Source organism: Oncorhynchus clarkii, chromosome 20 (assembly GCF_045791955.1).
Source record: "Oncorhynchus clarkii lewisi isolate Uvic-CL-2024 chromosome 20, UVic_Ocla_1.0, whole genome shotgun sequence".
Lineage (NCBI taxonomy): Eukaryota > Metazoa > Chordata > Actinopteri > Salmoniformes > Salmonidae > Oncorhynchus > Oncorhynchus clarkii.
Genome location: NC_092166.1, coordinates 18068370 through 18095506, shown reverse-complemented (window position 1 = coordinate 18095506; position 27137 = coordinate 18068370). Strand labels below are relative to the sequence as shown.

The following is a 27137-nucleotide window of genomic DNA, read 5'->3' as shown; positions in this document are numbered from 1 at the left end:
CTCCTTCTCCGCTAACAACCTCTATCTATCTACAGGATCTATTTTGTTTGCATCCCTGACTGTGCCCGTCTGTGTCTGACAGGTGGCACCACATTGGCAGACCCAACCCTGGAGGAAGAGCTTGTGCCAGGTGAGAACGCCCATAAAGTACCGCCTCATTCACTTCATCCATCCATCCATCTCTCTCTCTCTGTGCTTTGGCCCACTCCTCTGTTGTTTGTTAGCATGTTGGGTATGACATAGACCAACAGTGGAGTTGGCTAAAGGACTAACAGATCTGGCAACCAGGCACAAAAGAGAAGGAACATTTCCGTTACTGTTCTACATGAGTCTACTTTCAGCAGGTGGCTCCCAAATCAAATTTGATTTGAAATTCCCTTTATAGTGCATAACTGTTGACCAGCAACCAGTCTTTGGCTTTGAGATGGAAAAAACTGAACTACAGAAACAGGAATATTGGGTTTCAATGAACTGAGTAAAGGAGTCATATGTCAACAACCAGAGGGCAAAACAACAGTTACTTATTCTCTGACTGCTACAGCAACGTCTGACAACTAAACAAACACTCTTTTTATTCATAGCAGTAGCATTCATTTGGATGCGTTGGTTAATCACCACTGTGTAATGTTTTGCCCCAAATAGCCCCCTATTCCCTTTATAGTGCACTACTTTTGCCCAGGGCCCACAGGGTTACTGTGCAGAGCTGGCATAGTGGGGATGGAAAACGGGTTTCTGTCTCGTAGTGTACGGTCTGGAAATGGTTTGGTCTTCATCGCTGTTCTGTTCTGATGGCACTCCTCCCTTCTCTCTGGAAGGTCCCTTCATTCTGTGAATCTTTCTTTAGTCAAAAATGAAATACTGTATCTAAGTTTGAGTGCCTTCAAGAGACTGTAAGGAAACTAGAAATTTACATTTTTCTTAAGAAAAATTGTGGGCTTGCCTCAGCAGTGCGAAAGTATTTTCATGGTAGTGGAAGTTTAAATTGTTATTAGGAAATTAGAAATGACATGTTTTCACTTCCTTACCTCACCCTCTTTTCACATTGTGTAGAGTAGTTACACTTAGCCAGAGGAAACGAGCGTGGTTACTTAGAAGGTTGACCTCTTTTCCAGAGTACCTGTGGTTTGCTTGTGACTTTGGCTGGGCGGGCAACCCGTCGTTCTGTGGCTGGACACTGGAGAAGGATACTGGTGCTGAGTGGATGATTCAGACCAGCGGGGCCCCCACCGTCCACAAAGGGCCCAACCTGGACCACACAGGTGGGTGGGAGGAGAAGAACAGAGAGCAGAGTACACACACACACACACGCACACACGTGCACACACACACACACACACACACACACACACACACACACAGTAGTAAATAAGGACTAACACAATGAACATGGACTCAGAAAATACTTTGCTTGTATCTTACTGCCCGCTACAGGAGTTCCAGGGAACTTCATCTACATGCAGCTGGCTGCTGAGACCGAAATGGAAGAGGAGGAGGACGAGCAGGAGGAGGACGAGCAGGAGGAGGACGAGGTGGAGGAGAGGGTGGCACGCCTAGCCAGCCTGCCTGTCACCGCCCCAGACACCAACCTGTGTATGTCCTTCTGGTACCACATTTTTGGGGAGCACGCTGGCACCCTGCACATCAAACAGAGGAGACAGACAGAGGAGGGGCGGGCGGAGGCACTACTCTGGACCGTCAGTGGACACCAGGGTAGCAGATGGAGGGAGGGACGGCTGTTGGTGCCCCACTCCAGCACACCCTATGAGGTAAAGCACTAGGCTAGGTTACGAGTCTCTTCGAAATACAGATGTAGGATCTTAATTTGAGCCAGTTTGCTCCAGCAGGAAAAAAATCCTGCAGCAACAGGAAAAGTGAATTATTATGTGTAATATAATTCATAAAAAATGCAATTAAAAAAAGGAAAACGCTGCACAATGCTGTTCAGGCTCCCAGGTGATTTTATTTACACGTTTTGACCCTTAGGTCTTCATCAGGCATCCAAGTTAATTCATTGACATTTTCTGGGGGGTTGAAACATTTTTTCATATGGTAAAATCAAGTCTGACATTTTTAAGTGGAAAGTACAAACTTCAGAAGCCTTTTTAAACCTCAAATACACTAAAAGTTTTAAATGTCCTGCATTGCAGGAAATGTCTCCTGCAACAGGGTGATCAAATTAAGATCTTAAATCTGTAGGTTACGGGCATCTTAGGCCTAGGTTACGAGCTTCTTAGACCTAGGTTATGAGCCTCTTAGACCTAGGTTACGTTCCAAATGGCACCCTATTCCCTATATACAGTAGTGTGCTACTTTTGACAAGAGCAGTATGGTCCCTGGTCAAAAGTAACACACTATGTAGCAGTATTTCACCTGTGTGTTTGTGTTGTTGTTCCTAGGTGGTGATTGAGGGAGTGGGAGACAGGAGCACAGGACACATCGCGCTGGACAATATAAAGATCCTGGATGGACTCACACCAGAGGAGTGTAAGGGTAAGTGTCACTGCTAGTGTTGAATATTTTCCTAGTATTTTGCAAATGTTCAATCCTGAGAATAAATAACCTTTTTTCCCGGGTAACACAGTATTTCCCGCCAAAACCGGAAGTGCCATTCAAAATAATATAAATAGGCCTATGTCTGGATTTGATTAGAGCTTTGATTTTTTTTTTATCAAGCCTGATGCTACCTGAAAATAGCTGTGCAGTAACGCTCTCCGTCCAACCTGACAGAGCTTGAGAGGATCTGCAGAGAAGAATGGGAGAAACTCCCAAAAAATACAGGAGTGCCAAGCTTTTAGTGTCATACACATAAAGAATCAATGCTGTAATCTGAATCCGGCTGTTCTTAATTATACTAAATACTACATTTTTTGACAAAGCAGAGGTGCGTTTTCAAAAACAATATGTTTTCTTATTAAAATATATTTAGATTTTTCAGGGGGTGTTGCAGCACCCTCAGCACCCCTACTTCCCGTGGCTATGCTTGAGTCCATCTTCAGATAGTCTATTGGTATAACAAGTGCAAAAAAAATGTATGTCCAGCAAGCTATTCTAGTCTAGCTTTTCCTGCATGGGACTCCAAGAGCAAAGGAGCATTTTTCAATAAGAGAGGCCAGCGGAGCACAGGTGCGTGCGTATTGCACAAGTGACAAAGGTTATAAATTAGAAACTTATTCTTATTATTAACCCATCATTAATTAGCTAAATGTAAGGCTAATACTGCATTGAAAAAAGGTAGGCTAGGACATCTACAGTGGGGAGAACAAGTATTTGATACACTGCTGATTTTGCAGGTTTTCCTAATTACAAAGCATGTAGAGGTCTGTCATTTTTATCATAGGTACACTTCAACTGTGAGAGACAGAATCTAAAACAATAATCCATAAAATCACATTGTATGATCTTTAATTAATTTGCATTTTCCTTGCTCGCACACACTCTTTCAGTTCTGCCCACACATTTTCTATGGAATTGAGGTCAGGGCTTTGTGATGGCCACGCCAATACCTTGACTTTGTTGTCCTTAAGCCATTTTGCCACAACTTTGGAAGTATGCTTGGGGTCATTGTCCATTTGGAAGACCCATTTGCGACCAAGCTTTAACTTCCTGACTGATGTCTTGAGATATATCCATATATCTATATATCTATATATCCACATAATTTTCTTTCCTCATGAAGCCCTCTATTTCATGAAGTGTACCAGTCCCTCCTGCAGCAATGCACCCCCACAACATGATGCTGCCACCCCCGTGCTTCTTGGTTGGGATGATGTTCTTCGGCTTGCAAGCCTGCCCCTTTTTCCTCCAAACATAACGATGGTCATTATGGCCAAACAGTTCTATTTTTTGTTTCAGAGGACATTTCTCCAAAAAGTACAATATTTGTCCCCATGTGCAGTTGCAAGCCGTAGTCTGGCTTTTTAATGTGGTTTTTGAGCAGTGGCTTCTTCCTTGCTGAGCGGCCTTTCAAGTTATGTCGATATAGGACTCTTTTTACTGTGGATATAGACACTTTTGTTTCCTCCAGCATCTTCACAAGGTCCTTTGCTGTTGTTCTGGGATTGATTTGCACTTTTCGCACCAAAGTACGTTCATCTCTAGGAGACAGAACACATCTCCTTCCTGAGCAGTGTGACGGCTGTGTGGTCCCATAGTGTTTATACTTGCGTACTATTGTTTGTACAGATGAACGTGGTACCTTCAGGCATTTGGAAATTGTTTTGCCCTGAAATACATCCACAGGTACACCTCCAATTGACTTTTCCAAGCTGTTTAAAAGCACAGTCAACATAGTGTATGTAAACTTCTGACCCACTGGAATTGTGATACAGTGAATTATAAATGAAATAATCTGTCTGTAAACAATTGTTGGAAAAATTACTTGTGTCAAGACATTTGTGGAATGGTTGAAAAACAAGTTTTAATGACTCCAACCTAAGTGTATGTAAACGTCTGACTTCAACTGTATAGCTCTTGGTTCATTCCAGACTTGACTGCCCTTGACCAATACATAAACATCCTGTGGCGTACTGCATTAGCATTGAACAGCCCCCACGATACGCAACTTTTCAGGGAAGTTAGGAACCAATATACACAGTCCGTTAGGAAAGCAAAAGCTAGCTTTTTCAAACAGAAATTTGCATCCTGTAGCACAAATTCCAAAAGGTTTTGGGACACTGTAAAGTCCATGGAGAATAATAGTACCTCCTCCCAGCTGCCCACTACACTGAGGCTAGGAAACACTGTCACCACCGATAAATCTACAATAATCAAGAATTTCAATAAGCATTTTTCTACGGCTGGCCGTGCTTTCCACCTGGCTACACCTAGCCAACAACTCTGCAACCCCCGCAGCAACTTGCCCAAGCCCCCTGCTTCTCCTTCACCCAAATTCAGATAGCTGATGTTCTGGAAGATCTGCAAAATCTGGACCCCTACAAAAAAGCTGGGCTAGATAATCTGGACCCTCTCTTTCTATCCGCCCCAATTGTTGCAACCCATATTACTAGCCTGTTCAACCACTCTTTCGTATCGTCTGAGATTCCTAAAGATTGGAAAGCTGCCGTGGTCATCCCCCTCTTCAAAGGGGGAGACACTCTAGACCCAAACTGTTACAGACCTATATCTATCCTGCCTTGCCTTTCTTAAGTCTTCGAAATCCAAGTTAACAAACAGATCACTGACCATTTCGAATCCCACCGTACCTTCTCCGCTATGCAATCTGGTTTCCGAGCTGGTCATGGGTGCACCTCAGCCACGCTCAAGGTCCTAAATGATATCATAACCGGCATCGATAAAAGACAGTACTGTGCAGCAGTCTTCATCGACCTGGCCAAGTCTTTCGACTCTGTCAGTCACCGCATTCTTATCGGCAGACTCAACAGTCTTGGTTACTCAAATGACTGCCTTGCCTGGTTCACCAAATACTTCTCAGATAGACTTCAGTGTGTCAAATCGGAGGGCCTGTTGTCCGGACCTCTGGCAGTCTCTACAGGGTTCAATTCTCGGGCAGACTCTTTTCTCTGTATATATCAATGATGTCGCTCTTGATCACTGAGTGAGCAGCCCTAACTTATGAAAACCCACATCTCACATTTTAGAAGCTAAAGTCACATTTCATCCCGTCACAAATAATTTCATATTCAAACATTTAAATTGAACAACAATTCCATGTGAATCCGATAACTCTGATGTGTAGACTTTCCACTGTAGAGTTTATGTGATCTTATCATTGATGAGAATGTCTCAGATGACAACTGAACTGACATCATATTCATTAAAACTTCTTGCTCCTACTTGAGACGTCTGCGTCTCAAGTAGGCACCTGGAAATGCAAATGCGCTACGCTAAATGCTAAATGTACTCGTTAAAACTCAAACGTTCATTAAAATAGACATGTAGGGTATTGAATTAAAGCTACACTCGTTGTGAATCTAGCCAACAAGTCAGATTTTTAAAATGCTTTTCGGCGAAAGCATGAGAAGCTATTATCTGATAGCATGCAACACCCCAAAATGCCTGAAGGCGACGTAAACAAAAGAATTAGCGTAGCCGGCGCTACACAAAAACGCAGAAATAAAATATAAAACATTCATTACCTTTGATGATATTCTTTGTTGGCACTCCTATATGTCCCATAAACATCACAAATTTGTCTTTTTCCCGATTAAATCCGTCCATGAATGCCCAAAATATCCATTTGTATAGCCTGTCTGCATCACGAAAAAAGCTCTCTTCCAACACGCAACGTCATGTTTAAAAATTATATAAGTTGCCTATATTCTTTGACAAAACACTTCAACCTACTTTTATAACCCAACTTTAGGTATTTGTAAACGTTAATAAGCGATCAAATTGATCACTGGGCGATCTGTATTCAATAGCAGCTACAAAAGAAAACAGTGTCCATTTTTCAATCTTCCAAAATCGATTGAGGTAGGCTGGATGGAATCAAGGATCTATTCGTAATGTCTCAAAGGATTTTTGTCAATGAAAATGACGTTTTTGGCGACATCGTGTGGAAGCTGTAGGAATTGCATCCGTCTCCATATTAAATTTGGTTTCCTTTAAATAATCCATGAAAGGGGCGCATGGATACTTTTTTCAGATTTCAGTGACCAGTTTTTCTTGCGCTTTTCGATGAAACACACGCTCTGTTATAGTCACAGCTATCCACACATACTAATCATATGCATATACTATATTCCTGGCATGAGTAGCAGGACACTGAAAAGTTACGCGATTTTTAACAGAATGTTCGAAAAAGGAGGGGGTAGGATAAAGAGGTTAATTAATTAAGTACCACTGCATATGTTTAATTGTTCGGATTACCAGAATATAGTTCATTTCCCCCCACCTACTGATGTTCCCAGAATCTCTAACCAAGAATCTCTAACCATTTTTTTAAATGTATTCTCAGTAGGTTAGTGTTGTGAGATGGGCTGTCTGTCTCCACCCTGAGCATTGATGATTCATCATGCAGAGGCCGTAGAGTAGCCAGATTTAAACATTGCATATAATATAACAGTTCCATTTCACGCCATTCTGTATATAAATAATACATTTAAATAATTTATTATAATTGACTGGATTCTCAAAGCTATTTATCCCGCGAAAAGGGAGTGGTTTTGGGCTGTAAATCCCGGTAAATGGGTTCCCACCCATCAACCTTGGTCACTGCCCACCTTGACTCTGCTAAGGTTCAAACCCTTTTGGAAGGGAACAGGCAGGAAATATGAAATCCTTCAACCAGGACTTCTGGACATCTTTGGGAAGGTAACCAGAATGGTAGTTTGTTACAATACTGATCCTGCTTATGATGTAGACCAACTTTGTTTCTCCTCCAGATCCAGATGTACCAGAGGCTACTACGTCCCAGCCAACAGAGATCTGCATATACCGTGAGTGCAGTACCTCACTGCTCATTGAGCTTGTAATATAAAAAAAAAACTCTAACATTCTAAATTCGAGCTCATGCTAGGCCATATACTGTATGTATCCAACTGTCAAAGTGTTTTAAAAGGATCTTCCATCCTTAACAACTAAAGTAAAGAGGGACAAGAAAGTAAAGAGGAGAGATGCTGTGTTAGAAGGACGTAGGCCAGATTCAAACCCATGCCAGCACTGGCATACAGTACATGTGTGCTTTGAAGGCAGCAGTAGTAACTGCTTGTCTAGACCACCCCAGGCTACTAAAGGTGTTTTTTTCCATCTCTATTTCAGCGATGGACCCCTACTACCCAGAGGAAGTGGAGAATAGCGAGCTGGGTGGCCCAGGCAACATGCTGAAAACCCTGGACCCCATTCTCATCACCATCATCGCTATGAGCGCACTAGGGGTTTTCCTGGGAGCTATCTGTGGTGTCGTCCTCTACTGTGCCTGCTCACACGGCCACATGTCCGACAGCAGGAACTTGTCGGCTCTGGAGAACTATAACTTTGAGCTGGTGGACGGCGTCAAGCTAAAGAAGGACAGCAAGCTGAATGCACAGAACAGCTACTCAGAGGCATGAGCGTCATCCTTTGAGGGAAGAGAACACAAGCAGCCTCATGGCTGGAGGAACTAGACCACCGGACGGAGGGTTGTGAGTTGTGACTCAAGTGTTGTCCTATTTCTTATATAGTGCACTATGAAGGGGATAGGGTGGCATTTGGGATGCAGCTGGCTATAGTGATGGTGGGAGGTTGTGACTGAGCCATGCTATTCTCAGGAGCTGCAGTGAAAGGAACCTACCCGTAGTGGGCACTGTGTATAAATAAAACGTGTACAGCAAAAATTGTTTTGTTTTTTGTTTGTTTAGCGACGTGCTTTGTTTTTCTGTAATCAGATGCTGGTGATGAGACCAATTGAGATGGAAATATTTATCATGTTTTTGTTATTTTTCTTTTGGAAGGATAGGATATTTTATTTTTCATCAGAGGTCATTATTATTCACAGAAAGAGCATAGAAACGTATATTCACTATCCTGACACGTGGCTCTTCGGCTGGCCATGTTATCAGTTTGTATGTCTGCATCGATTTGTGCATCTTGTTTGTGTGTGTGTGTGCGTGCATGTACGCATGCATGTGCGTGCGTGAGCAAGTGTATGTGCATGCATGTGTGTATGCATCCAGAGGGTGCTTGCCCTGGCCCTAGACCTGTGTCTAGTTCCACAGTGCCTTTTTGAAAGTTTCTGTTGCCTTTTCTCCACTGATTCTGTTCTGATCATAGCAGTACGTTAGGCATCGGCTGGTAGAGTCTGATTCTGATCATAGCAGTACGTTAGGCATCAGCTGGTAGAGTCTGATTGTGTTTTGGTCCTACCAGTACGTAGACATCAGCTGGTAGAGTCTGATTCTGTTTTGGTCCTATCAGTACGTTCGGCATCAGCTGGTAGAGTCTGATTCTGTTTTGGTCCTACCAGTACGTTCGGCATCAGCTGGTAGAGCCTGATTCTGTTTTGGTCCTACCAGTACGTAGGCATCAGCTGGTAGTCTGATTGTGTTTTGGTCCTACCAGTACGTTAGGTATTGGCTGGTAGTCTGATTCTGTTCTGATCATGGCAGTACGTTAGGTATTGGCTGGTAGTCTAATTCTGTTCTGATCATGGCAGTACATTAGGTATTGGCTGGTAGCCTGATTCTGTTCTGATCATGGCAGTACATTAGGTATTGGCTGGTAGTCTGATTCTGTGCTGATTTTAGAGTCTGATTCTGTTCTGATCATAGCAGTACGTTAGGCATCGGCTGGCAGAGTCTGATTCTGATCATAGCAGTACGTTAGGCATCGGCTGGTAGAGTCTGATTCTGATCATAGCAGTACGTTAGGCATCAACATATAGAGTCTGATTCTGTTCTGATCATAGCAGTACGTTAGGCATTGGCTGGTAGAGTCTGATTCTGATCTGATCATAGCAGTATGTTAGGCATCGGCTGGTAGAGTCTGATTCTGTTCTGATCATAGCAGTACGTTAGGCATCGGCTGGTAGAGTCTGATTCTGTTCTGATGATAGCAGTACGTTAGGCATCGGCTGGTAGAGTCTGATTCTGTTCTGATCATAGCAGTACGTTAGGCATCGGCTGGTAGAGTCTGATTCTGTTCTGATCATAGCAGTACGTTAGGCATCGGCTGGTAGAGTCTGATTCTGATCTGATCATAGCAGTACGTTAGGCATCGGCTGGTGGAGTCTGATTCTGTTCTGATCATAGCAGTATGTTAGGCATCGACATATAGAGTCTGATTCTGATGATAGCAGTACGTTAGACATCGGCTGGTGGAGTCTGATTCTGTTCTGATCATAGCAGTATGTTAGGCATCAGCTGGTAGAGTCTGATTCTGATCAATGCAGTACGTTAGGCATCGGCTGGTAGAGTCTGATTTTGATCATAGCAGTACGTTAGGTTGGTAGAGCAGGGTCAGATTGGCAGGATTCCATGCCATCCCTCCATAGCACATGACACATCCAACTTATTGTACATAGGTTTTAATATATTTGAGCGCCTTTATAAAAAGAGACAAAATGCTGCAGTATCCTTTCTTTGTGGTTTATGTATCATAGGCAATGTTATCTGGCTGTCATCATGTATGTAACAGGCATTTTGTGTTGTTATGTTCCATTGGTGCTCTCCCAATGCTGCCTGGGAAATGAGGGTTATTATAGCCAATGGTTATGGCCTTTTGAGAGATGTTCGGATTCAGCCATGATCATCAGTATTGAGCCTTATTAATAGGGGCAACAATTGGCTACAAAGGCCTAACAAGGAGAGAGTGAAGTGTCCAAAATGACACCCTATTCCCTAAAGAGTGCACTACTTTCTACCAGAGCCCTATGGGCTATATAAAAGTAGTGTACTATATATGGAATATGGTGGTATTTGAGACGTAGTCAGACAACAGACTGGGTGGCTGAAGCATCTCTACGAAGAAAATGCTATGACAATACCTGGGACATTATGGGCCAGTTTCTCAGACATAGATTCAGAATCTCTTTGAGAATGCTTTCAAGTCCTGGACTAGGCTTAACCTATGTCTGGGAAACCGGCCCTACATGTCTGTGGTAGAATGATGGCCCTTGATGGAATGAAAGAGACCCGTGTGTCATCATGCTGTTTTTATGTACTGTAGCCTACATCCCCTTTGCTCTCCTTTTTGTCTGTATTGAATGTTAATGTGAAGAGTTCAGACAAAACAAAGCACTGTATGAAATGGCGAAGACATAGGTCCAAAGTTTAATCAATGGATGTGATGTAGCTTATTCCTTCCGACGGGGTCTATGAGCTTCTATGTTTAGATTCCTTCATGTTTTCTTCATGCGGTGGTAGCTAGTTAAACAGCTGTTTCATAGTTCTGCTTCGAGCTCATAACAGTATTCCACATTCCATAGGATTAGAATGATTGGAATTCAAATGAGTCATTCTATTTCTATGGTTCCACCCCTTGTAAAGGCATAATGTTTTGGTGTTGTCTTCGTCAACAGGAAAGGATGCTGCAGCACTAGATGTGAAAACAATGTTGCACTGATATATTTAAAAGATCTTTGTGTTGTTTATGATATTCACTTGTGAAAAAAGAGAAAGAAAGCAAAAGAAGGATAAGACAGTGTTACAGATAACTCTTTTATATGGTTTCAGATGATATAGTTCTGAAATGTACAATTATGGAGATGTTTTTCATTATTGAAAAAGCTATACATGTCTCTTTACTTACGTAATGTTTATCTTGGTATGTTATATCACCTTGTGTTTTTTGTACTGTCACAAATGTCTGTGCCATTTTTTTTTCTACAAAATGTTTGATTTTCAATACTGCTTCTGTAATTTGCAGTCCCAGATAAAAAAAAAGAAAAAAGACGTAAGCAGTTGAGGCCTTAATGACTCAAGTAATGTTTCTTTACTTGGACTCCGTCCCAAATGTCCCTATTCCCTATATAGTGCACCTATAGGGCTCTGGTCAAAAGTAGTGCATGATGTAGGGAATAGGGTGCCATTTGACTCCCTGGTCAGCTTCAAGACCCATCTGTCTATGTTGTTTCTGACTCTGATCAATGACTACTACATTCCAAAGAATTGGATCAAATAAAAGTTTGAATAAGATTAACTATTTCAAGTTGTTTTGGTTCAGAAAGTGATACTTGTGTAGTTGCCCCATCATATACCCAAAGTTGTACCCTTTTAATGTGTCCTTTGTCATATCCACATTGAACACTGGAGGGCGGTGTTGTATAGAATGCTGCACGTGACGGGCCACTCCAAATCAATAGCAACAAATCAAGTAATCTAGTGCATTGTCAGTGTGTTACAGTTTCTCACACATACAGTTATTGGGGGTTTACGTGATCAAATACAGTGAATTACCAGCACAGCTCAGTTCCTGTAAAGTACAGTTGTTTACGGGTAGAGATACTGTACCAATGTGCGAAGAAGATGTGTGTGGTTAAGGAGAAATGTCCTGATAAAGCCACCATCACCATAGAGCTATCAGATATAGAGCTATTCTTAATATCACCATAGACCAGAGGTCCTTAAGCTTTTTCAGCTCAAGACCCAAATTAGAAATGTGGGGTCCTCGAACTACCCAAATTCTATTTGCCATTTATTTTTCAACTGTGCTGTGATGTTTCTCAAAGGTTCTGAACCTTTCATTTCTCATAGATTCTACATATTGTAAATTCAAGATAAACATTTTTGCTGAGAGTATTACATTATTGATCGATTGACTATGACTTTTTAAATCACCCAGCAGTGCTATTTGCAGAGTTAGCTCCAGGTAAATGTTACAATTCTTCAGCCATTCCTGAACCTGCGACCAAAAACAAGCTACATATGGATGGTACCAAAACGATGTAATGATTCTGTCTCTTCTCAGCAAAATCTGCTTCGATGGTTGTATCTCCTATATACAGTTGAAGTCGGAAGGTTACAAACACTTAAGTTGAAGTCATTAAAACTAGTTTTTCAACCACTCCACAAATTTCTTGTTAACAAACTATAGTTTTGCTAAGTCAGGTAGGACATCTACTTTGTGCATGACACAAGACAGATTATTTCACAGACAGATTATATTTCACATATAATTCACTGTATCACAATTCCAGTGGGTCAGAAGTTTACATACACGAAGTTGACTGTGCCTTTAAACAGCTTGGAAAATTACATAAAATGATGTCATGGCTTTAGAAGCTTCTGTCAATTGGAGGTGTACTTGTGGATGTATTTCAAGGACTACCTTCCATCTCACTGCGTCTTTCAAAAGAAATCAGCCAAGACCTCAGAAAAAAATGGTAGACCTCCACAAGTCATCTTCGGGAGCAATTTTCAAACGCCTGAAGGTACCACGTTCATCTGTATAAACAATAGTACGCAAGTATAAACACCATGGGACCACGCAGCCTCGTTCTGTCTCCCAGAGATGAACGTACTTTGGTGTGCAAATCAATCCCAGAACAACAGCAAAGGACCTTGTGAAGATGCTGGAGGAAACAGGTACAAAAGTATCTATATCCACAGTAAAACGAGTCCTATATTGACATAACCTGAAAGGCCGCTCAGCAAGGAAGAAGCCACTGCTCCAGAACCGCCATAAAAAAGCCAGACTACGGTTTGCAACTGCACATGGGGACAAAGATTGTACTTTTTGGAGAAATATCCTCTGGTCTGATGAAACAATAATAACTGTTAGGCCGAACTACAAAAATCTCTGAAACTGGAAACACTTATCTCCCTCACTAGCTTTAAGCACCAGCTGTCAGAGCAGCTCACAGATTACTGCACCTGTACATAGCCCATCTATAATTTAGCCCAAACAACTACCTCTCCCCCTACTGTATTTATTTATTTATTTTGCTCCTTTGCACCCCATTATTTCTATCTCTACTTTGCACATTCTTCCACTGCAAATCTACCATTCCAGTGTTTAACTTGCTATATTGTATTTACTTCGCCACCATGGACTTTTTTTGCCTTTACCTCCCTTATCTCATTTCATTTGCTCACATTGTATATAGACTTATTTTTCTACTGTATTATTGACTGTATGTTTGTTTTACTCCATGTGTAACTCTGTGTTGTTGCATGTGTCGAACTGCTTTGCTTTATCTTGGCCAGGTTTCAATTGTAAATGAGAACTTGTTCTCAACTGGTCTACCTGGTTAAATAAAGGTGAAATAAAATGATGACCATCGTTATGTTTGGAGGAAAAAGGGGGATGCTTGCAAGCCGAAGAATACCATCCCAACCGTGAAGCACGGGGGTGGCAGCATCATGTTGTGGGGGGTGCAATGCTGCAGGAGGGACTGGTGCACTTCACAAAATAGATGGCAACATGAGGGAGGAAGGAAAATTATGTGGATATATTGAAGCAACATCCCAAGACATCAGGTTTATGTCCAGGCTCTAGCTGGGCCACTCAAGGACATTTTCCTGAAGCCGCTCTTGCGTTGTCTTGGCTGTGTGCTTCGGGTCGTTGTCCTGTTGGAAGGTGAACCTTTGCCCCAGTCTGAGGTCTGTATCTCTCTGGAGCAGGTTTTCATCAAGGATCTCTATATACTTTGCTCCATTCATCTTTCCCTCGATCCTGTCTCCCAGTCCTTGCAGCTGAAAAACTTCCCCACAGCATGATGCTGCAACCAACGTGCTTCACCGTAGGGCAGGTTCCAGGTTTCCTCCAGACATGACGCTTGGCATTCAGGCCAAAGAGTTCAATCTTGGTTTCATCAGACCAGAGAATCTTGTTTCTCATGATCTGAGAGTCCTTTAGGTGCCTTTTAGCAAAGTCCAAGCTGGCTGTCATGTGTTTTTTACTGGAGGAGTGGCTTCTGTCTGTCCATTCTACCATAAAGGCCTGATTGGTGGAGTGATGATGATCAGTGTAAAACTTTTCACATACACTGCTGCCATCTAGTGTCCAAAATCTCAATTGCATCTCTTTTTTTCCCTCTTTGTATAATCTTTTACCAGATCTAATGTGTTACATTCTCCTACATTCCTTTCACACTTCCACAAACATCCACAAAAGTGTTTCCTTTCAAATGGTATCAAGAATATGCATATCCTTGCTTCAGGGCCTGAGCTATAGGCAGTTAGATTTGGGTATGTCATTTCAGGCGAAAATTGTAAAAAATATTGTTTTGTTTGTGACTAATTATTTGGCTACACAATAATGTTATCCTAACATCAAATACATTGATTTGAATACAAAGGACTATTGTTCTGTGTTAACGTAATGTCTTTCATTTACAGCTTCATTGGAACCTAGATTAATGAATCATTACTTAGTTTATTCATAATTTATATATTTAGTTTTATTGAATTATTGTCACGTCCTGACCATAGAGAGCCCTTGTTTTCTATGGTAGAGTAGGTCAGGGCGTGACTTTTCTAGTTATTATTTCCTCCAGTATAAATACAGTATAAATGCTGCAGTAGTTTGTGTCGGGGGGCTAGGGTCAGTTTGTTATATCTGGAGTACTTCTCCTGTCCTATTCGGTGTCCTGTGTGAATTTAAGTGTGCTCTCTCTAATTCTCTCTTTCTCTCTTTCTTTCTCTCTCTCGGAGGACCTGAGCCCTAGGACCATGCCCCAGGACTACCTGACATGATGACTCCTTGCTGTCCCCAGTCCACCTGGCCGTGCTGCTGCTCCAGTTTCAACTGTTCTGCCTTATTATTATTGGACCATGCTGGTCATTTATGAACATTTGAACATCTTGGCCATGTTCTGTTATAATCTCCACCCGGCACAGCCAGAAGAGGACTGGCCACCCCACATACCCTGGTTCCTCTCTAGGTTTCTTCCTAGGTTTTGGCCTTTCTAGGGAATTTTTCCTAGCCACCGTGCTTCTACACCTGCATTGCTTGCTGTTTGGGGTTTTAGGCTGGGTTTCTGTACAGCACTTTGAGATATCAGCTGATGTACGAAGGGCTATATAAATAAATTTGATTTGATTTGATTTGGGGTTCTAGTTTAGTTTTTCTATGTTGGTGTTTGGTATGATTCCCAATTAGAGGCAGCTGGCTATCATTGTCTCTAATTGGGGATCATATTTAGGTAGCATTTGTTCCACCTGTGTTTGGTGAGATATTGTTTATGTGTAGTTGCATGTTAGCACTCCATTGTCGTCACGTTTCGTTTAGTCTTTATTGTTTTGTTGTGTGGTTCACTTATTTTTAATAAAAGATGTGGAACCCAGATCACGCTGCACGTTGGTCCAAGTATGCTTCCAACAAACATGACAGAATATCCCATCAAACCAGGACCAAGCAGCGTGCCCAAAGAGGGAAGGATTTCTGGACATGGGAAGAAGTGATGGGGAGATGCGAAAGCCTTCCTTGGCGACAGACGGAAGGATATTATGGAGGACAGCGACTACGACAGGGTTCGCGGCTACAGAAAGCCCAAGGACAACCCCAAGTTTTTTGGGGAAAGGCACATGGAGCTGGCGGCTGAGCAGAGGGAAGAGCCAGAGACTGTCAGGGAGGCAATGGCGAAGTTGGGAGAAAGTGAGATGAGAGAGATGTTGTTCAAGTGTGTTCTGCTCAACATCCGACCAGAGGATCCGGTTAGCAGTCTGGTGCAACCTGTGCCGGTTCCACACTTCTGGCCTCAAGTGCACCTCTCCAGTCCGGTACGTCCTGTGCCTGCTCCTCGCACTCTCCCTGAAGTGTGTGTCCCCAGTCCGGTACGTCCTGTGCCTGCTCCTCGCACTCTCCCTGAAGTGTGTCCCCAGTCCGGTACGTCCTGTGCCTGCTCCTCGCACTCTCCCTGAAGTGTGTGTCCCCAGTCAGGTACGTCCTGTGCCTGCTCCCCGCACTCGCCCTGAAGTGTGTGTCACCAGTCTGGTGCCACCTGTTCCGGCTCCACGCACTAGGCCTCCAGTGTGCCTCCCCAGTCCATTTTTTTATGTACGGGTGGTACCACCATCCTGACATTGCAAGTTCCATGCTCTACCAACTGAGTTAAAATGTTGATGTTATAGTATACTAGTGTCACAGTTTGGAAGAAGTGAAATTTGATGGGAAAAAACAGGAGAACGCTTCCTCAGCAGTAAGACAGCACAACTTAAACTATGCTGTCTTACAAATAAACAATGCTTTGCAACAGGGTCAAAAACAGGGTCACTAAAGCTTCATGTTTGTTCACTGATCACAAAAACAACATTGGTTTCACTAAACCACATCGTCTCTTAGGAGGCGTTTACTATACTTTTCACCAAACAACATTCAGTTTGTGTAGTTTAAATAAGTATATGCCCCAAAAAGAGTGCTGGAGAGTAAAGTTTCACACACTGTTTATCTCTAGAATGTGATCTTTATCTGAGGTAGGAGTGTTGAATCGACACTTAGCAACAGCTCTTATCAGTAGGTAGAACCTTCCAAACATGTTTGTGTTTTTCATATTGAATCATTGTTTAACCATCCATATCACAGCAAATACAACTTATAAGAAATTATTTGCCCTGCAACACCTCAACATCTTTGAACAAAGTACAGTTTCTCATATAATTAAGTAGTTTTACTTTGCCTACTCACAGGAAGGTTCACAGGTCTGTCTGTCTGTCTGAGCTTGCTTCATTGCGCTCCAAGTACAGTCGGCATGTCCTGTGTGGGAGGTTCTAGATAAGAGGTGCCCGAAATTCATTGTCCACTCTGCTGAAGGGAAAAATATTTAGCCTTTGACTGAGCCACTGCGGACATATTGTAACGTGTTCGGGCAAGCTGGACTCCTGCCCCTAGTTATAATTTTTACAGACCGTTTTTCCTCGACGTTTTGCAATTTTGTACGAAGCAATTATTATTTACGGATAGGCAACGTCACTGATACTTGGGGTATTTTCTTCCGTGAAAAGAGTAGTCTACAGAGTAGGGACCCCTCCGCGAGTTAAGTTTTTTTTTTTATCTAGAAAAAGCGCACGGGATACTTTGCCTCAAATGAGGTTCTGAAATTATATTTAAAAAATATATATAAATATTTTTAGAAAACACGAGTCAAGGTAAGATGTACGTTATTTTCTAAAATGATTATACAGCATATCTGGTAAGTCTATGAAGGCTATGTCAAAAATGTACGCTACATGAATATCCTAGAGAATCTACAAAGGGGATGGGGGAATGGGCTGGGTAACTTTGGGTGGGGATAGCGGCAGTCGGACAGGGCTAAGCGAAACCGATTAACTTTGGAAATTCACTCGTATTAAATAGGCCTACATTGACGTTTCTGTGTTTATCTTGACCAACTTTACGTTCCTATATTGTCCAGCCGTAGGCCCATATTAATGGCAATTTGACGCATTTTTGGTTGGTATACTTTGTATTTGTTTGTCCCCCATTTTATTCTACTGTCTGTCGGCTACTTTCTAGAACAGCGTAGGCCTTCCTCCATACCATAAATTAAATTAAGTTTTCTTTGACATGTTTCAGAGGCTGAAAGTTAGTTAGGTTAGTCTATTCTTAAATCTAGGCCTTATTCCATGATGTAATTTGGTGATTTTGAAGGGGATATATTGTATCAAGAATAGTTACAGCTCCCGAGTGGCCATACTTTGAGTGTGTCTCCCTATATTATAAATATTTTATTTATTTATTATTTAACCTTTATTTAACTAGGCAAGTCAGCTGCAGCAAATTCTTATTTACAATGACTGCCTACCCTGGCCAAACCCGGACGAGGCTGGGCCAATTGTGCGCAGCCTTATGGGACTCCCAATCACGGCCCGTTGTGATACAGCCTTGAATCGAACCAGGGTCTGTAGTGATGCCTCTAGCACTGAGATGCAGTGCCTTATTTACATACGTATTCAGACCTTTTGCTATGAGACTCAAAATTGAGCTCAGGTGCATCCTGTTTCCATTGATCATCCTTGAGATGTTTCTACAACTTGATTGGTAAATTCAATTGATTGGACATGATTTGGAAAGGCACACACCTGTCTATATAAGGTCCCACAGTTGACAGTCCATGTCAGAGTAAAAACCAAGCCATGAGGTTGAAGGAACTGTCCGTAGAGTTCGGTGACAGGATTGTGTCGAGATACAGATCTGGGAAAGGGTACCAGCAGTTTTTTTGCAGCATTGAAGGTCCCCAAGAGCACACTGACCTCCATCATTCTAAAATAGAAGAAGTTTGGAATCACCAAGACTCTCCCTAGAGCTGGCTGCCCGGCCAAATGGAGCAATCGGGGGAGAAGGGCCTTGGTCAGGGAGGTGACCAAGAACCAGATGGTCTCTGACAGAGCTCCAGTGTTCCTCTGTGGAGATGGGAGAACCTTCCAGAAGGACAACCATCTCTGCAGCACGCCACCAATCAGGCCTTTATGGTAGAGTGGCCAGACAGAAGCTACTCCTCAGTAAAAGACACATGACAGCCCGGTTGGAGTTTGCCAAAAGGCACCTAAAGGACTCTCGGACCATGAGAAACAATATTCTCTGGTCTGATGAAACCAAGATTGAACAAGCTTGTAGTGTCATACACAAGAAGACTCAAGACTGTAATCGCTGCCAAAGGTGCTTCAACAAAGTATTAAAGGGTCTGAATACTTGTGTAAATGTCATATTTCAGTTTTTAATTGTTTATAAATGTCCAAAAATGTATAAAAAACTGTTTTTGCTTGGTCGTTATGGAGTGTTGTGTGTAGATTGATGAGGGGAAAAAACAATTAAATCCATTTTAGAATATGGCTGAAACGTAACAAAATGTGGAAAAAGTGAATGGTCTGAATACTATACAAATGCACTGTATATTGCAAAATAGTTGGGAAGAGATTTTCGATGCACCGATTGCATGGCGTTCCGCACCAACCGAATGCGAGGCGCAGAATGATTTGTTGAGCTGCTGTGTAAGAAAGCACTGCCACCAATCCTGATAGCAAGTGTGGCACAGACAGCACACAGCTAATGTTATTCATTATGATCTAAAAGCCGCAACGTATCCTAAGTCAGCACTCCTACGCTGAGACGCTTCAGGCGACGGTCCCCAGTCCAGAGCTTCAGGCGACGGTCCCCAGTCCAGGGCTTCAGGCGACGGTCCCCAGTCCAGGGCTTCAGGCGACGGTCCCCAGTCCAGGGCTTCAGGCGACGGTCCCCAGTCCAGGGCTTCAGGCGACGGTCCCCAGTCCAGAGCTTCAGGCGACGGTCCCCAGTCCAGAGCTTCAGGCGACGGTCCCCAGTCCAGGGCTTCAGGCGACGATCCCCACTCCAGAGCTTCAGGCGACGGTCCAACCGAATGCGAGGCGCAGAATGATTTGTTGAGCTGCTGTGTAAGAAAGCACTGCTACCAATCCTGATAGCAAGCGTGGCACAGACAGCTCACAGCTATGTTCTTGTTTTAAGGACAAAAGTGGCCTTGTTAAAAGGCCTTAGTCAGAGTAGGTGGGGTAAAATGACTGTCTTTGATTAGGATATCCTGTCTGGTAGATAGAACTAGAATGTTTAATAACATAGTATTTACATTGTCTTAAGGACAGGAGTCAACAAGTGAACCCCCTCTTGTATTTGATTTTACACACACACATAGTGACTTCAGAGGCTTGTTAAAAGCACACAGAGAACTAGTGGTGTTGTTGGGCTGACCCAATCAGTCACTTCCCCTAGTTACATTGTTATGACTTAACAGCGCCATTATCACTGGGCTGGCCTAGGACAGTGTCCCAAATGGCCCCCTATTCCCTTTATAGCACACTACTTTAACAGTAATGCACTAGGGCTCTGGTCAAAAGTAGCACACTATAAGGGAGAAGGGTACCATTTGGGACGCTAGACTAGGAGTGTCCGGATAATATCATACTGTAGTCATGGGGTCATAGACCTATTACTATATGAAGCATCCCAGAGTAGGAGTGCTGATCTAGGATCAGGTCCTCCCCTGCCATGTAATGTTATTCATTGTGATCTAAAAGCCGAAACGTATCCTATGTCAGCACTCCTACTCTGAGACACTTGACACATATGCCTCCCCCAGTTGTCCGACTGATTCAACAGATGGCTGACTATGCCCTTCAGATTTCCCAGTCACATATGAGTCACATTTCAAGCTAGACCCCCAGTCCTGGCAGTGTTGACTGAATTGAGTGGTCCTAGACTCTTCATGGGGGAAATTCTTATGAGTCATGGACACTGCGTTTCATGGGTCGAGGTCTGGATCTGGAACAAGGGCCAGACAAGTTGGAATGTATTGTCTCATTCTCTGAGTACGAGCTAGCCCCCACCCCCAACTCCATTTCTGAGAGCAGTTACACGTTTTGTGTTGAAAGGGGGCTTTTTGTATCAAGCGACTCAGAGTAGGAGCGATGATCTAGGATCAGTTTAGCCTTTTAGATCACAGTGAATGAGATTTCATGAACAGGGGGAGACCTGATCCTTGATCAGCACTGCATTACAGCTCATATCATCTCAAGAAGGCAGGTCTCATTCACATTATTGAGTAGCTTACTGGCTAGTAGCTCGTTAGATGCCCCCTGTTAAACATACAAATTAACTGGATTAAGAAGAAAAATTCCTCAGTTTAGGTTGGGTTTCCTCAATATTCCCTTGTACTCACCGGTACAACTGAATGCTCTTCCTGATCCATCCACACAGTGCTGTTAAGAGAGCACAGCGTGCACAGCAGTTTAATTAAGGAAATGGATTCATTCACTGCCCTGCTGCTAGGAGAGCTAATGGACAGAGGGAGAGGGGAGCGGGGAGTGGACTGTGACACAGGCAGTGGGGGGTTGGGTGTTTGTTCACCTTACTTAGACTGCTAACTCAGCACAATTAAAGATGCAAACATATTTTGTGTGGTTATCATTCATAGCAACCAGTCCCGCATTAAGTGTTGAGATAATCTATAGACTCAAAAGCACGTACACATTTATTTAACACGCTAATCTTCATAATGAATACCATCAAATGTACTCATTTTGTACTCCTCCCTATTTGTATGCACCGTGCAGTCCAAGGTGGTCCATGGACAATAACATTTTCATGTGGTTAACCAGCGTCGTAGAAGTAACCGCGAGGTGAGTGAGGCCGTGAGAAAATCCATGCAGGTGTGCTCTCTGTTAATTACAGTCAGGTTCAAGTGGCTACATCACCAGATCAAAGTGTTAGATAGTTTAGCTACCACTTAGCACTAAGATGAAACATCCCATAAACACAACCAACTGACTTAGTGAATAGGTGTTAGGTCTTGTACTTTCTCCCCCTCTCTAAACAGGTTTGTGTTATTCATTTTTTTTATGAAGTAATGTTTTTTTTTTTAAACGGAGCGGTTGATCTCTGCTTGCTTTTTGACTGCGAAAATTATGTTGACTCAGAAAATGTTGGTGACCACTGGCTTAGAGGATTGAGTTACCTCTAGTGTCCTCTCTAGGCTCTGTTTTAGACCATAGAAATCCATTTGTCTGGTCAGTGGTAGACTGTGGTAATATAATGTAGAATTTTTTTTGAGTAAGATTTTCATTGCAGTGAGCTGTGGTTGTTTTACCTACCTTAGTTGAATACACTGACTGTAAGTCACTGTGGATAAGAGTGTCTGCTGAATGACCAGAATGTTATTGTGAAGTCCTTCAGTCTTCAGTTGTCACGATATTGGAAATGAGCGGACCAAGGCGCAGCGTGAGTATAAAACCAAAATAACGAAACTTACAAAGACCGTGAGGACGTAGTGCCCAAACACACTAACAAACAATCAATATCCCACAAAACACAGGTGTGGGAATAGCTACCTAAATATGATCCCCAATCAGAGGCAACAATTAACTGGGAACCACATTAGAGGCCTCTAACTGGGAACCACATCAGAGGCCTCTAATTGGGAACCACATTAGCACCAACATAGAAATAGATATACTAGATCACCCCCTTGTCACGCCCTGACCTACTAAACCATAGAGAACCAAGGGCTCTATGGTCAGGGCGTGACATCAGTAGACCTTATATTTTGCACTGACCTTCTGTAAAGGATTGTTCTCTTTCTCTTTTGCTTGTTGAACCTGACCATAAAAAGCCATGATTCGCCAGAGTGTATTCACACTGTATAAATATTAGGCTCTTAAAACATACCATGTTACAAACGTACCAGCTCCAACGTAAAAGAGACTTCTCCTTGAATTCCCTGAAATTCTTTGAGGTTTAAGTTTTTTTCACAATAATAGTGGTAGTAATATGACAATTCAAGCAAATTGTAGCTGCCAAGGGCTTGGAGTGTTTGTCACTTCATTATTCAATGTTTTTAATTAATTTCACTGCATCAGAGATGCCGTACAGAGACATTTCGGCTTTACAGGCTTCTTCAGTGTGTTTTTTTAATTCAAAACAGCATTTGTAAAGAACTACAGACGAGTAGGAGGTTCTTCTATTCAGGGTTGCCACTCATCTGCCAATCGGGGGATGTAGATTTTCTGGTTTTCCGGTATACAAATGAGTCACAAAGGAATACATAATTATAGGGTATGGGAGCAGTCACGAAGGGCAACTCACAAATCAACCACCCCAGGTGTACGCCCACCTAAATACATCATATCAATTAATGAGAGAGCCACCACAAAGGAGATCAGCCACAGCCATTGTGGTGGGCTATCTCATTAATTGATATGATGTATTTAGATGAGCGGACACCTGGGGCGGTTGATTTGTAAGTTGCCTTTCGAGTTGGTCCTCCCTTTGCTGCTATAAACAGCCTCCACTCTTCTGGGAAGGCTTTCCTCTAGATGTTGGTACATTGCTACGGGGACTGTTTTCAACATACATCTGTAAAATTATAGTGTAGAAACTAAAGCTTTGGTTGTTTTCCTCTCAGGCTTCCATGTCTTCTCCCTGGACCTCCTCAATGTCTACCTTTTGAACATCAGACTCTGAGGCCTCATCTTCACTGTCACTTTCCACCCTTGTTGAGGATAGCTCGTTGTCAGGCTCAAAAAGCCTCAAATTTGCCCGGATGGCCACCATATTTTAAACCCTTGTATTGGTGTAGCCTGTTACGTGCTTTGGTGTGTGTGTTCCCAAACAAGGACCAGTTGCGTTCTGAGGCGGCTGATGTTGGTGGGATTTGGAGGATGATGGAGGCAACAGGGGAAAGAGCCTCAGATCCACAAAGTCCCTTCCACCAGGTGGCATCTCCATCCCAAAGCCCTTGCTTTGAAAGTGTACTTCGCCAGACTGCCAAGAACCTTGCCCTCAACCTTGCCCTCACACCATAGGCCTTGTTGATCTCTGCACCAGACAGAATGCTCTTGCCAGCATACTTGGGGTCCAACAAGTACGCTGCAGCGTGTATGGGCTTCAGGCAGAAGTCTTCAAGCTTTTTTATGTATTTCAGAACTGTGGGCTGTCCATATCAGCAGACTGTGATATGGCCATTTCTTGGGGAGACTCCTTCCCCTCCAGAAGATTGTCAAACATGATGACAACACCACCCAATAGGTGTTGCTAGGCAGCTTCAATGTGGTGCTCTTATTCTTCTCTTTTTGCTTGGTGAGGAAGATTGCTGCTTTAACTTGATGAGCCTTCACATACCTAACCATTTCCTTGGCTCTCTTGTAGAGTGTATCCATTGTTTTCAGTGCCATGATGTCCTTGAGCAGCAGATTCAATGCATGAGCAGTACAGCCAATGGGTGTGATGTGAGGGTAGGACTCCTCTACTTTAGACAAAGCAGCATTCATGTTCGCAGCATTGTCTGTCACCAGTGCAAATACCTTCTGTGGTCCAAGGTCATTGATGACTGCCTTCAGCTCATCTGCAATGTAGAGACTGGTGTGTCTGTTGTCCCTTGTGTCTGTGCTCTTGTAGAAAATTGGTTGAGGGGTGGAGATGATGTTGTTAATTATTCCTTGCCCACGAACATTCAACCACCCATCAGAGATGATTGCAGTACAGTCTGCTTTCTCTATGATTTGCTTGACCTTCACTTGAACTCTGCATCTAGAAAATGAGTAGATTAAGCATGTCTAGTTGGAGGGGTGTATGATGGGCAAAGAACATTCAGTAATCTCTTCCAATACACATTGCCTGTGAGCATCAGAGGTGAACCAGTTGCATACACAGCTCGAGCAAGATATTCATCAGCATTTATCTGACTACGTTCCTCCATTGAGTCAAAAAAACTTCTGATTCCAGGAGGACCATGAGCAGTTGCTATCGATAAGATGTATGATTCATCATTTTCACCTCGAATACAAGTAGAGGGACCTTTGTCAGAGGTTGCTTGTTGTGAGCACAGAGGGAACTTTATGCACTTGGCCAGAGAATTCTGCACCTTTGTTGCATTCTTCACATATGATTTGGCACAGTATTTGCAAATGTGCACAGCTTTTCCTTCTACATTAGCTGCAGTGAAATGTCTCCACACATCAGATAGTGCCCGTGGAATTTTCCTGTAAAGATGAGAAAAAAACAAGTAAAAATAAAATACAATTCCATGTACAGATAAATAGTTAAGCAGTTAGATTAAACAACTACTTTGTAAGATAAATGTTTTCAAATGAAACGTATTGAAATAGGTGAATTAACACTCCTCAGTTAGCAGGCTCAAGCAAGCTAAAACCCACATGGTAACAAAAACTACCTAGCAGAAGTTAACAAGTTAGAAATTATTTAAACACACTTTGCTGTAGGCTACTATTTACTAGTTAACAAAAAATCATGTATGTCATATACACTGTATATTCATCCCACTCAGTATTGTAATCATTGTAATCAAAACAAAGCATGTAGTCCTTGGCTCAGACAGTGTAGTAGTGTGGGCTCAATAGCATCTCAATAGTGTGCAAGATCTTGAGAATCCGCTGTATATGTGATGGAAGAATGATGGGAGAATGCACTGTACATGCAGAGGGTTGGAATTCCATTGAATTGGGGATAGATTAACCAAAATATGCCACAAGACCTAAAATTGCCTTGAGTATCCCACAAAAAAAGGTTCACTGTTATAAGCTAACTTTTTTGATGAATTTAAGCAAAATTCCCCAAATTCCCAGCTTAACTTCCCATGGAAAATATCCAGGAATTTCCCAGAAAGTTTCCGACCATTTGCAACCCTAGTAGCAACACAACATAGCATCAGCACATCATAGCAGCACAAAGCATGGTGCAATATAGCCTTGCTACTCTTATTTTCAAATGTCTTTTTACTGTTGTTTTATTTCTTTACTTACCTACACACACACACACACATACTTTTTTCCCTCCGCACTATTGGTTAGAGCCTGTAAGTAAGCATTTCACTGTAAGGTCTACCTACACCTGTTGTATTCGGCGCACGTGAAAAAGGGCACAGACAACTGCACAAAGAGCAAGAACGTAGAGACAATACATCACACAAAGAAGCCACAACTGTCAGTAAGAATGTCCATGATTTAGTCTTTGAATGAAGAGATTGAGATAAAACTGTCCAGTTTGAGTGTTTGTTGCAGCTCGTTCCAGTCGCTAGCTGCAGCGAACTGAAAAGACGAGCAACCCAGGGATGTGTGTGCTTTGGGGACCTTTAATGACTGGCAGAACGGGTGTTGTATGTGGAGGATGAGGGCTGCAATATATATCTCAGATAGGGGGGAGTGAGGCCTAAGAGAGTTTTATAAATATGCATCAACTAGTGGGCGGGAGCATTGGTGGCAAACCTGATGGCCGAACGGTAAAGAACATATAGGCGCTCGAGAGCACCCTTACCTGCCGATCTATAAATGATGTCTCCGTGATCTAGCATGGGTAGGATGGTCATCTGAATCAGGGTTAGTTTGGCAGCTGAGGTGAAAGAAGAGCGATTATGATAGAGGAAACCAAGTTTAGATTTAACTTTAGCCTGCAGCTTTGATATGTGCTGAGAGTAGGACAGTGTACAATCTAGCCATATTCCCAAGTACTTGTATGAGGTGACTACCTCAAGCTCTAAGCCCTCAGAGGGTGTAATCACTCCTGTGGGGAGAGGCTGCCCTCTCAATCCACATCAATATGGTTTAAACTATAAACACATTGACAGAATGTTGCTCAATTGGCGGAATTGTCTCTTATTGCTAAATTCTGCATACCAGTTCTAGCATGCTCTCCAGTGTGGATTAGTTTAGGCTACATGAGAAGGATGGGTCTATATGTGGTGCTATCTGCTGTTATCAGTGCAGAGGTTAACGTGCATGTTTTAGTTTTCTGGGCTCTGTTTCACCAGAGATATCCCCTCTCTCCAACGGTCGATCTGAGCCTCATGGGGAGTAGACCTAGACTGCTCTAGGGTTGCGTCCCAAATGGCACCCTATTTCCTACATAATGCCATTGACATTGGCCCTGGTCAAAAATATTGCACTATATAGGGAATAGGGTTCCATTTGGGACACGGCCTAGATCAGTCAACCCCCTACATTTTTGGTGCTCTATACAAGATGATACCCTGAGCTGTAAACAAAGATACTGCTCAGGAAGTTTGGGAGGAGTCTAGATTATTAGAGGGACTGGCATTGCTGCCTTTGGGTTGGATCATGTTTAACTGTCAATTTCATTAGTGCACATCAAACTATAGCAAAACTTTTTGCAAAGGAAAAAGAAGTTCAGGTAGATCCCTTTTTCAGTCCATTTTCCTCTGTTTGGTGTCTACTAGTGACTATGACCCTGATGTCTCCCTTTTGGATTTCGTATTTTATCAAAGCAGCAGCTACTCTTCCTAGGGTCCGCATAAAACATGACATAATAGCTAGATAACATTT

General features: G+C 42.7%; 2 protein-coding genes across 2 annotated transcripts in view; both read left to right on the top strand.

Moving 5' to 3' along the window:
* The window catches only part of LOC139376029 (neuropilin-1a-like), a 72545-nt gene extending 60980 nt beyond the window's left edge, over positions 1-11565 (top strand). The window contains exons 13-18 of the mRNA XM_071118110.1: positions 83-130; positions 1113-1259; positions 1432-1766; positions 2397-2490; positions 7344-7397; positions 7720-11565. Of these exons, the coding sequence (XP_070974211.1) occupies positions 83-130; positions 1113-1259; positions 1432-1766; positions 2397-2490; positions 7344-7397; positions 7720-8009 (968 nt within the window). The 3' untranslated portion in view covers positions 8010-11565. The remainder of the gene's footprint in view (positions 1-82; positions 131-1112; positions 1260-1431; positions 1767-2396; positions 2491-7343; positions 7398-7719) is intronic.
* Positions 11566-17111: 5546 nt separating this feature from the next.
* The window catches only part of LOC139376028 (integrin beta-1-like), a 39154-nt gene continuing 29128 nt past the window's right edge, over positions 17112-27137 (top strand). Inside the window, exon 1 of the mRNA XM_071118109.1 lies at positions 17112-17462. The gene's annotated coding sequence lies outside the window, so the exon portion shown is untranslated. The remainder of the gene's footprint in view (positions 17463-27137) is intronic.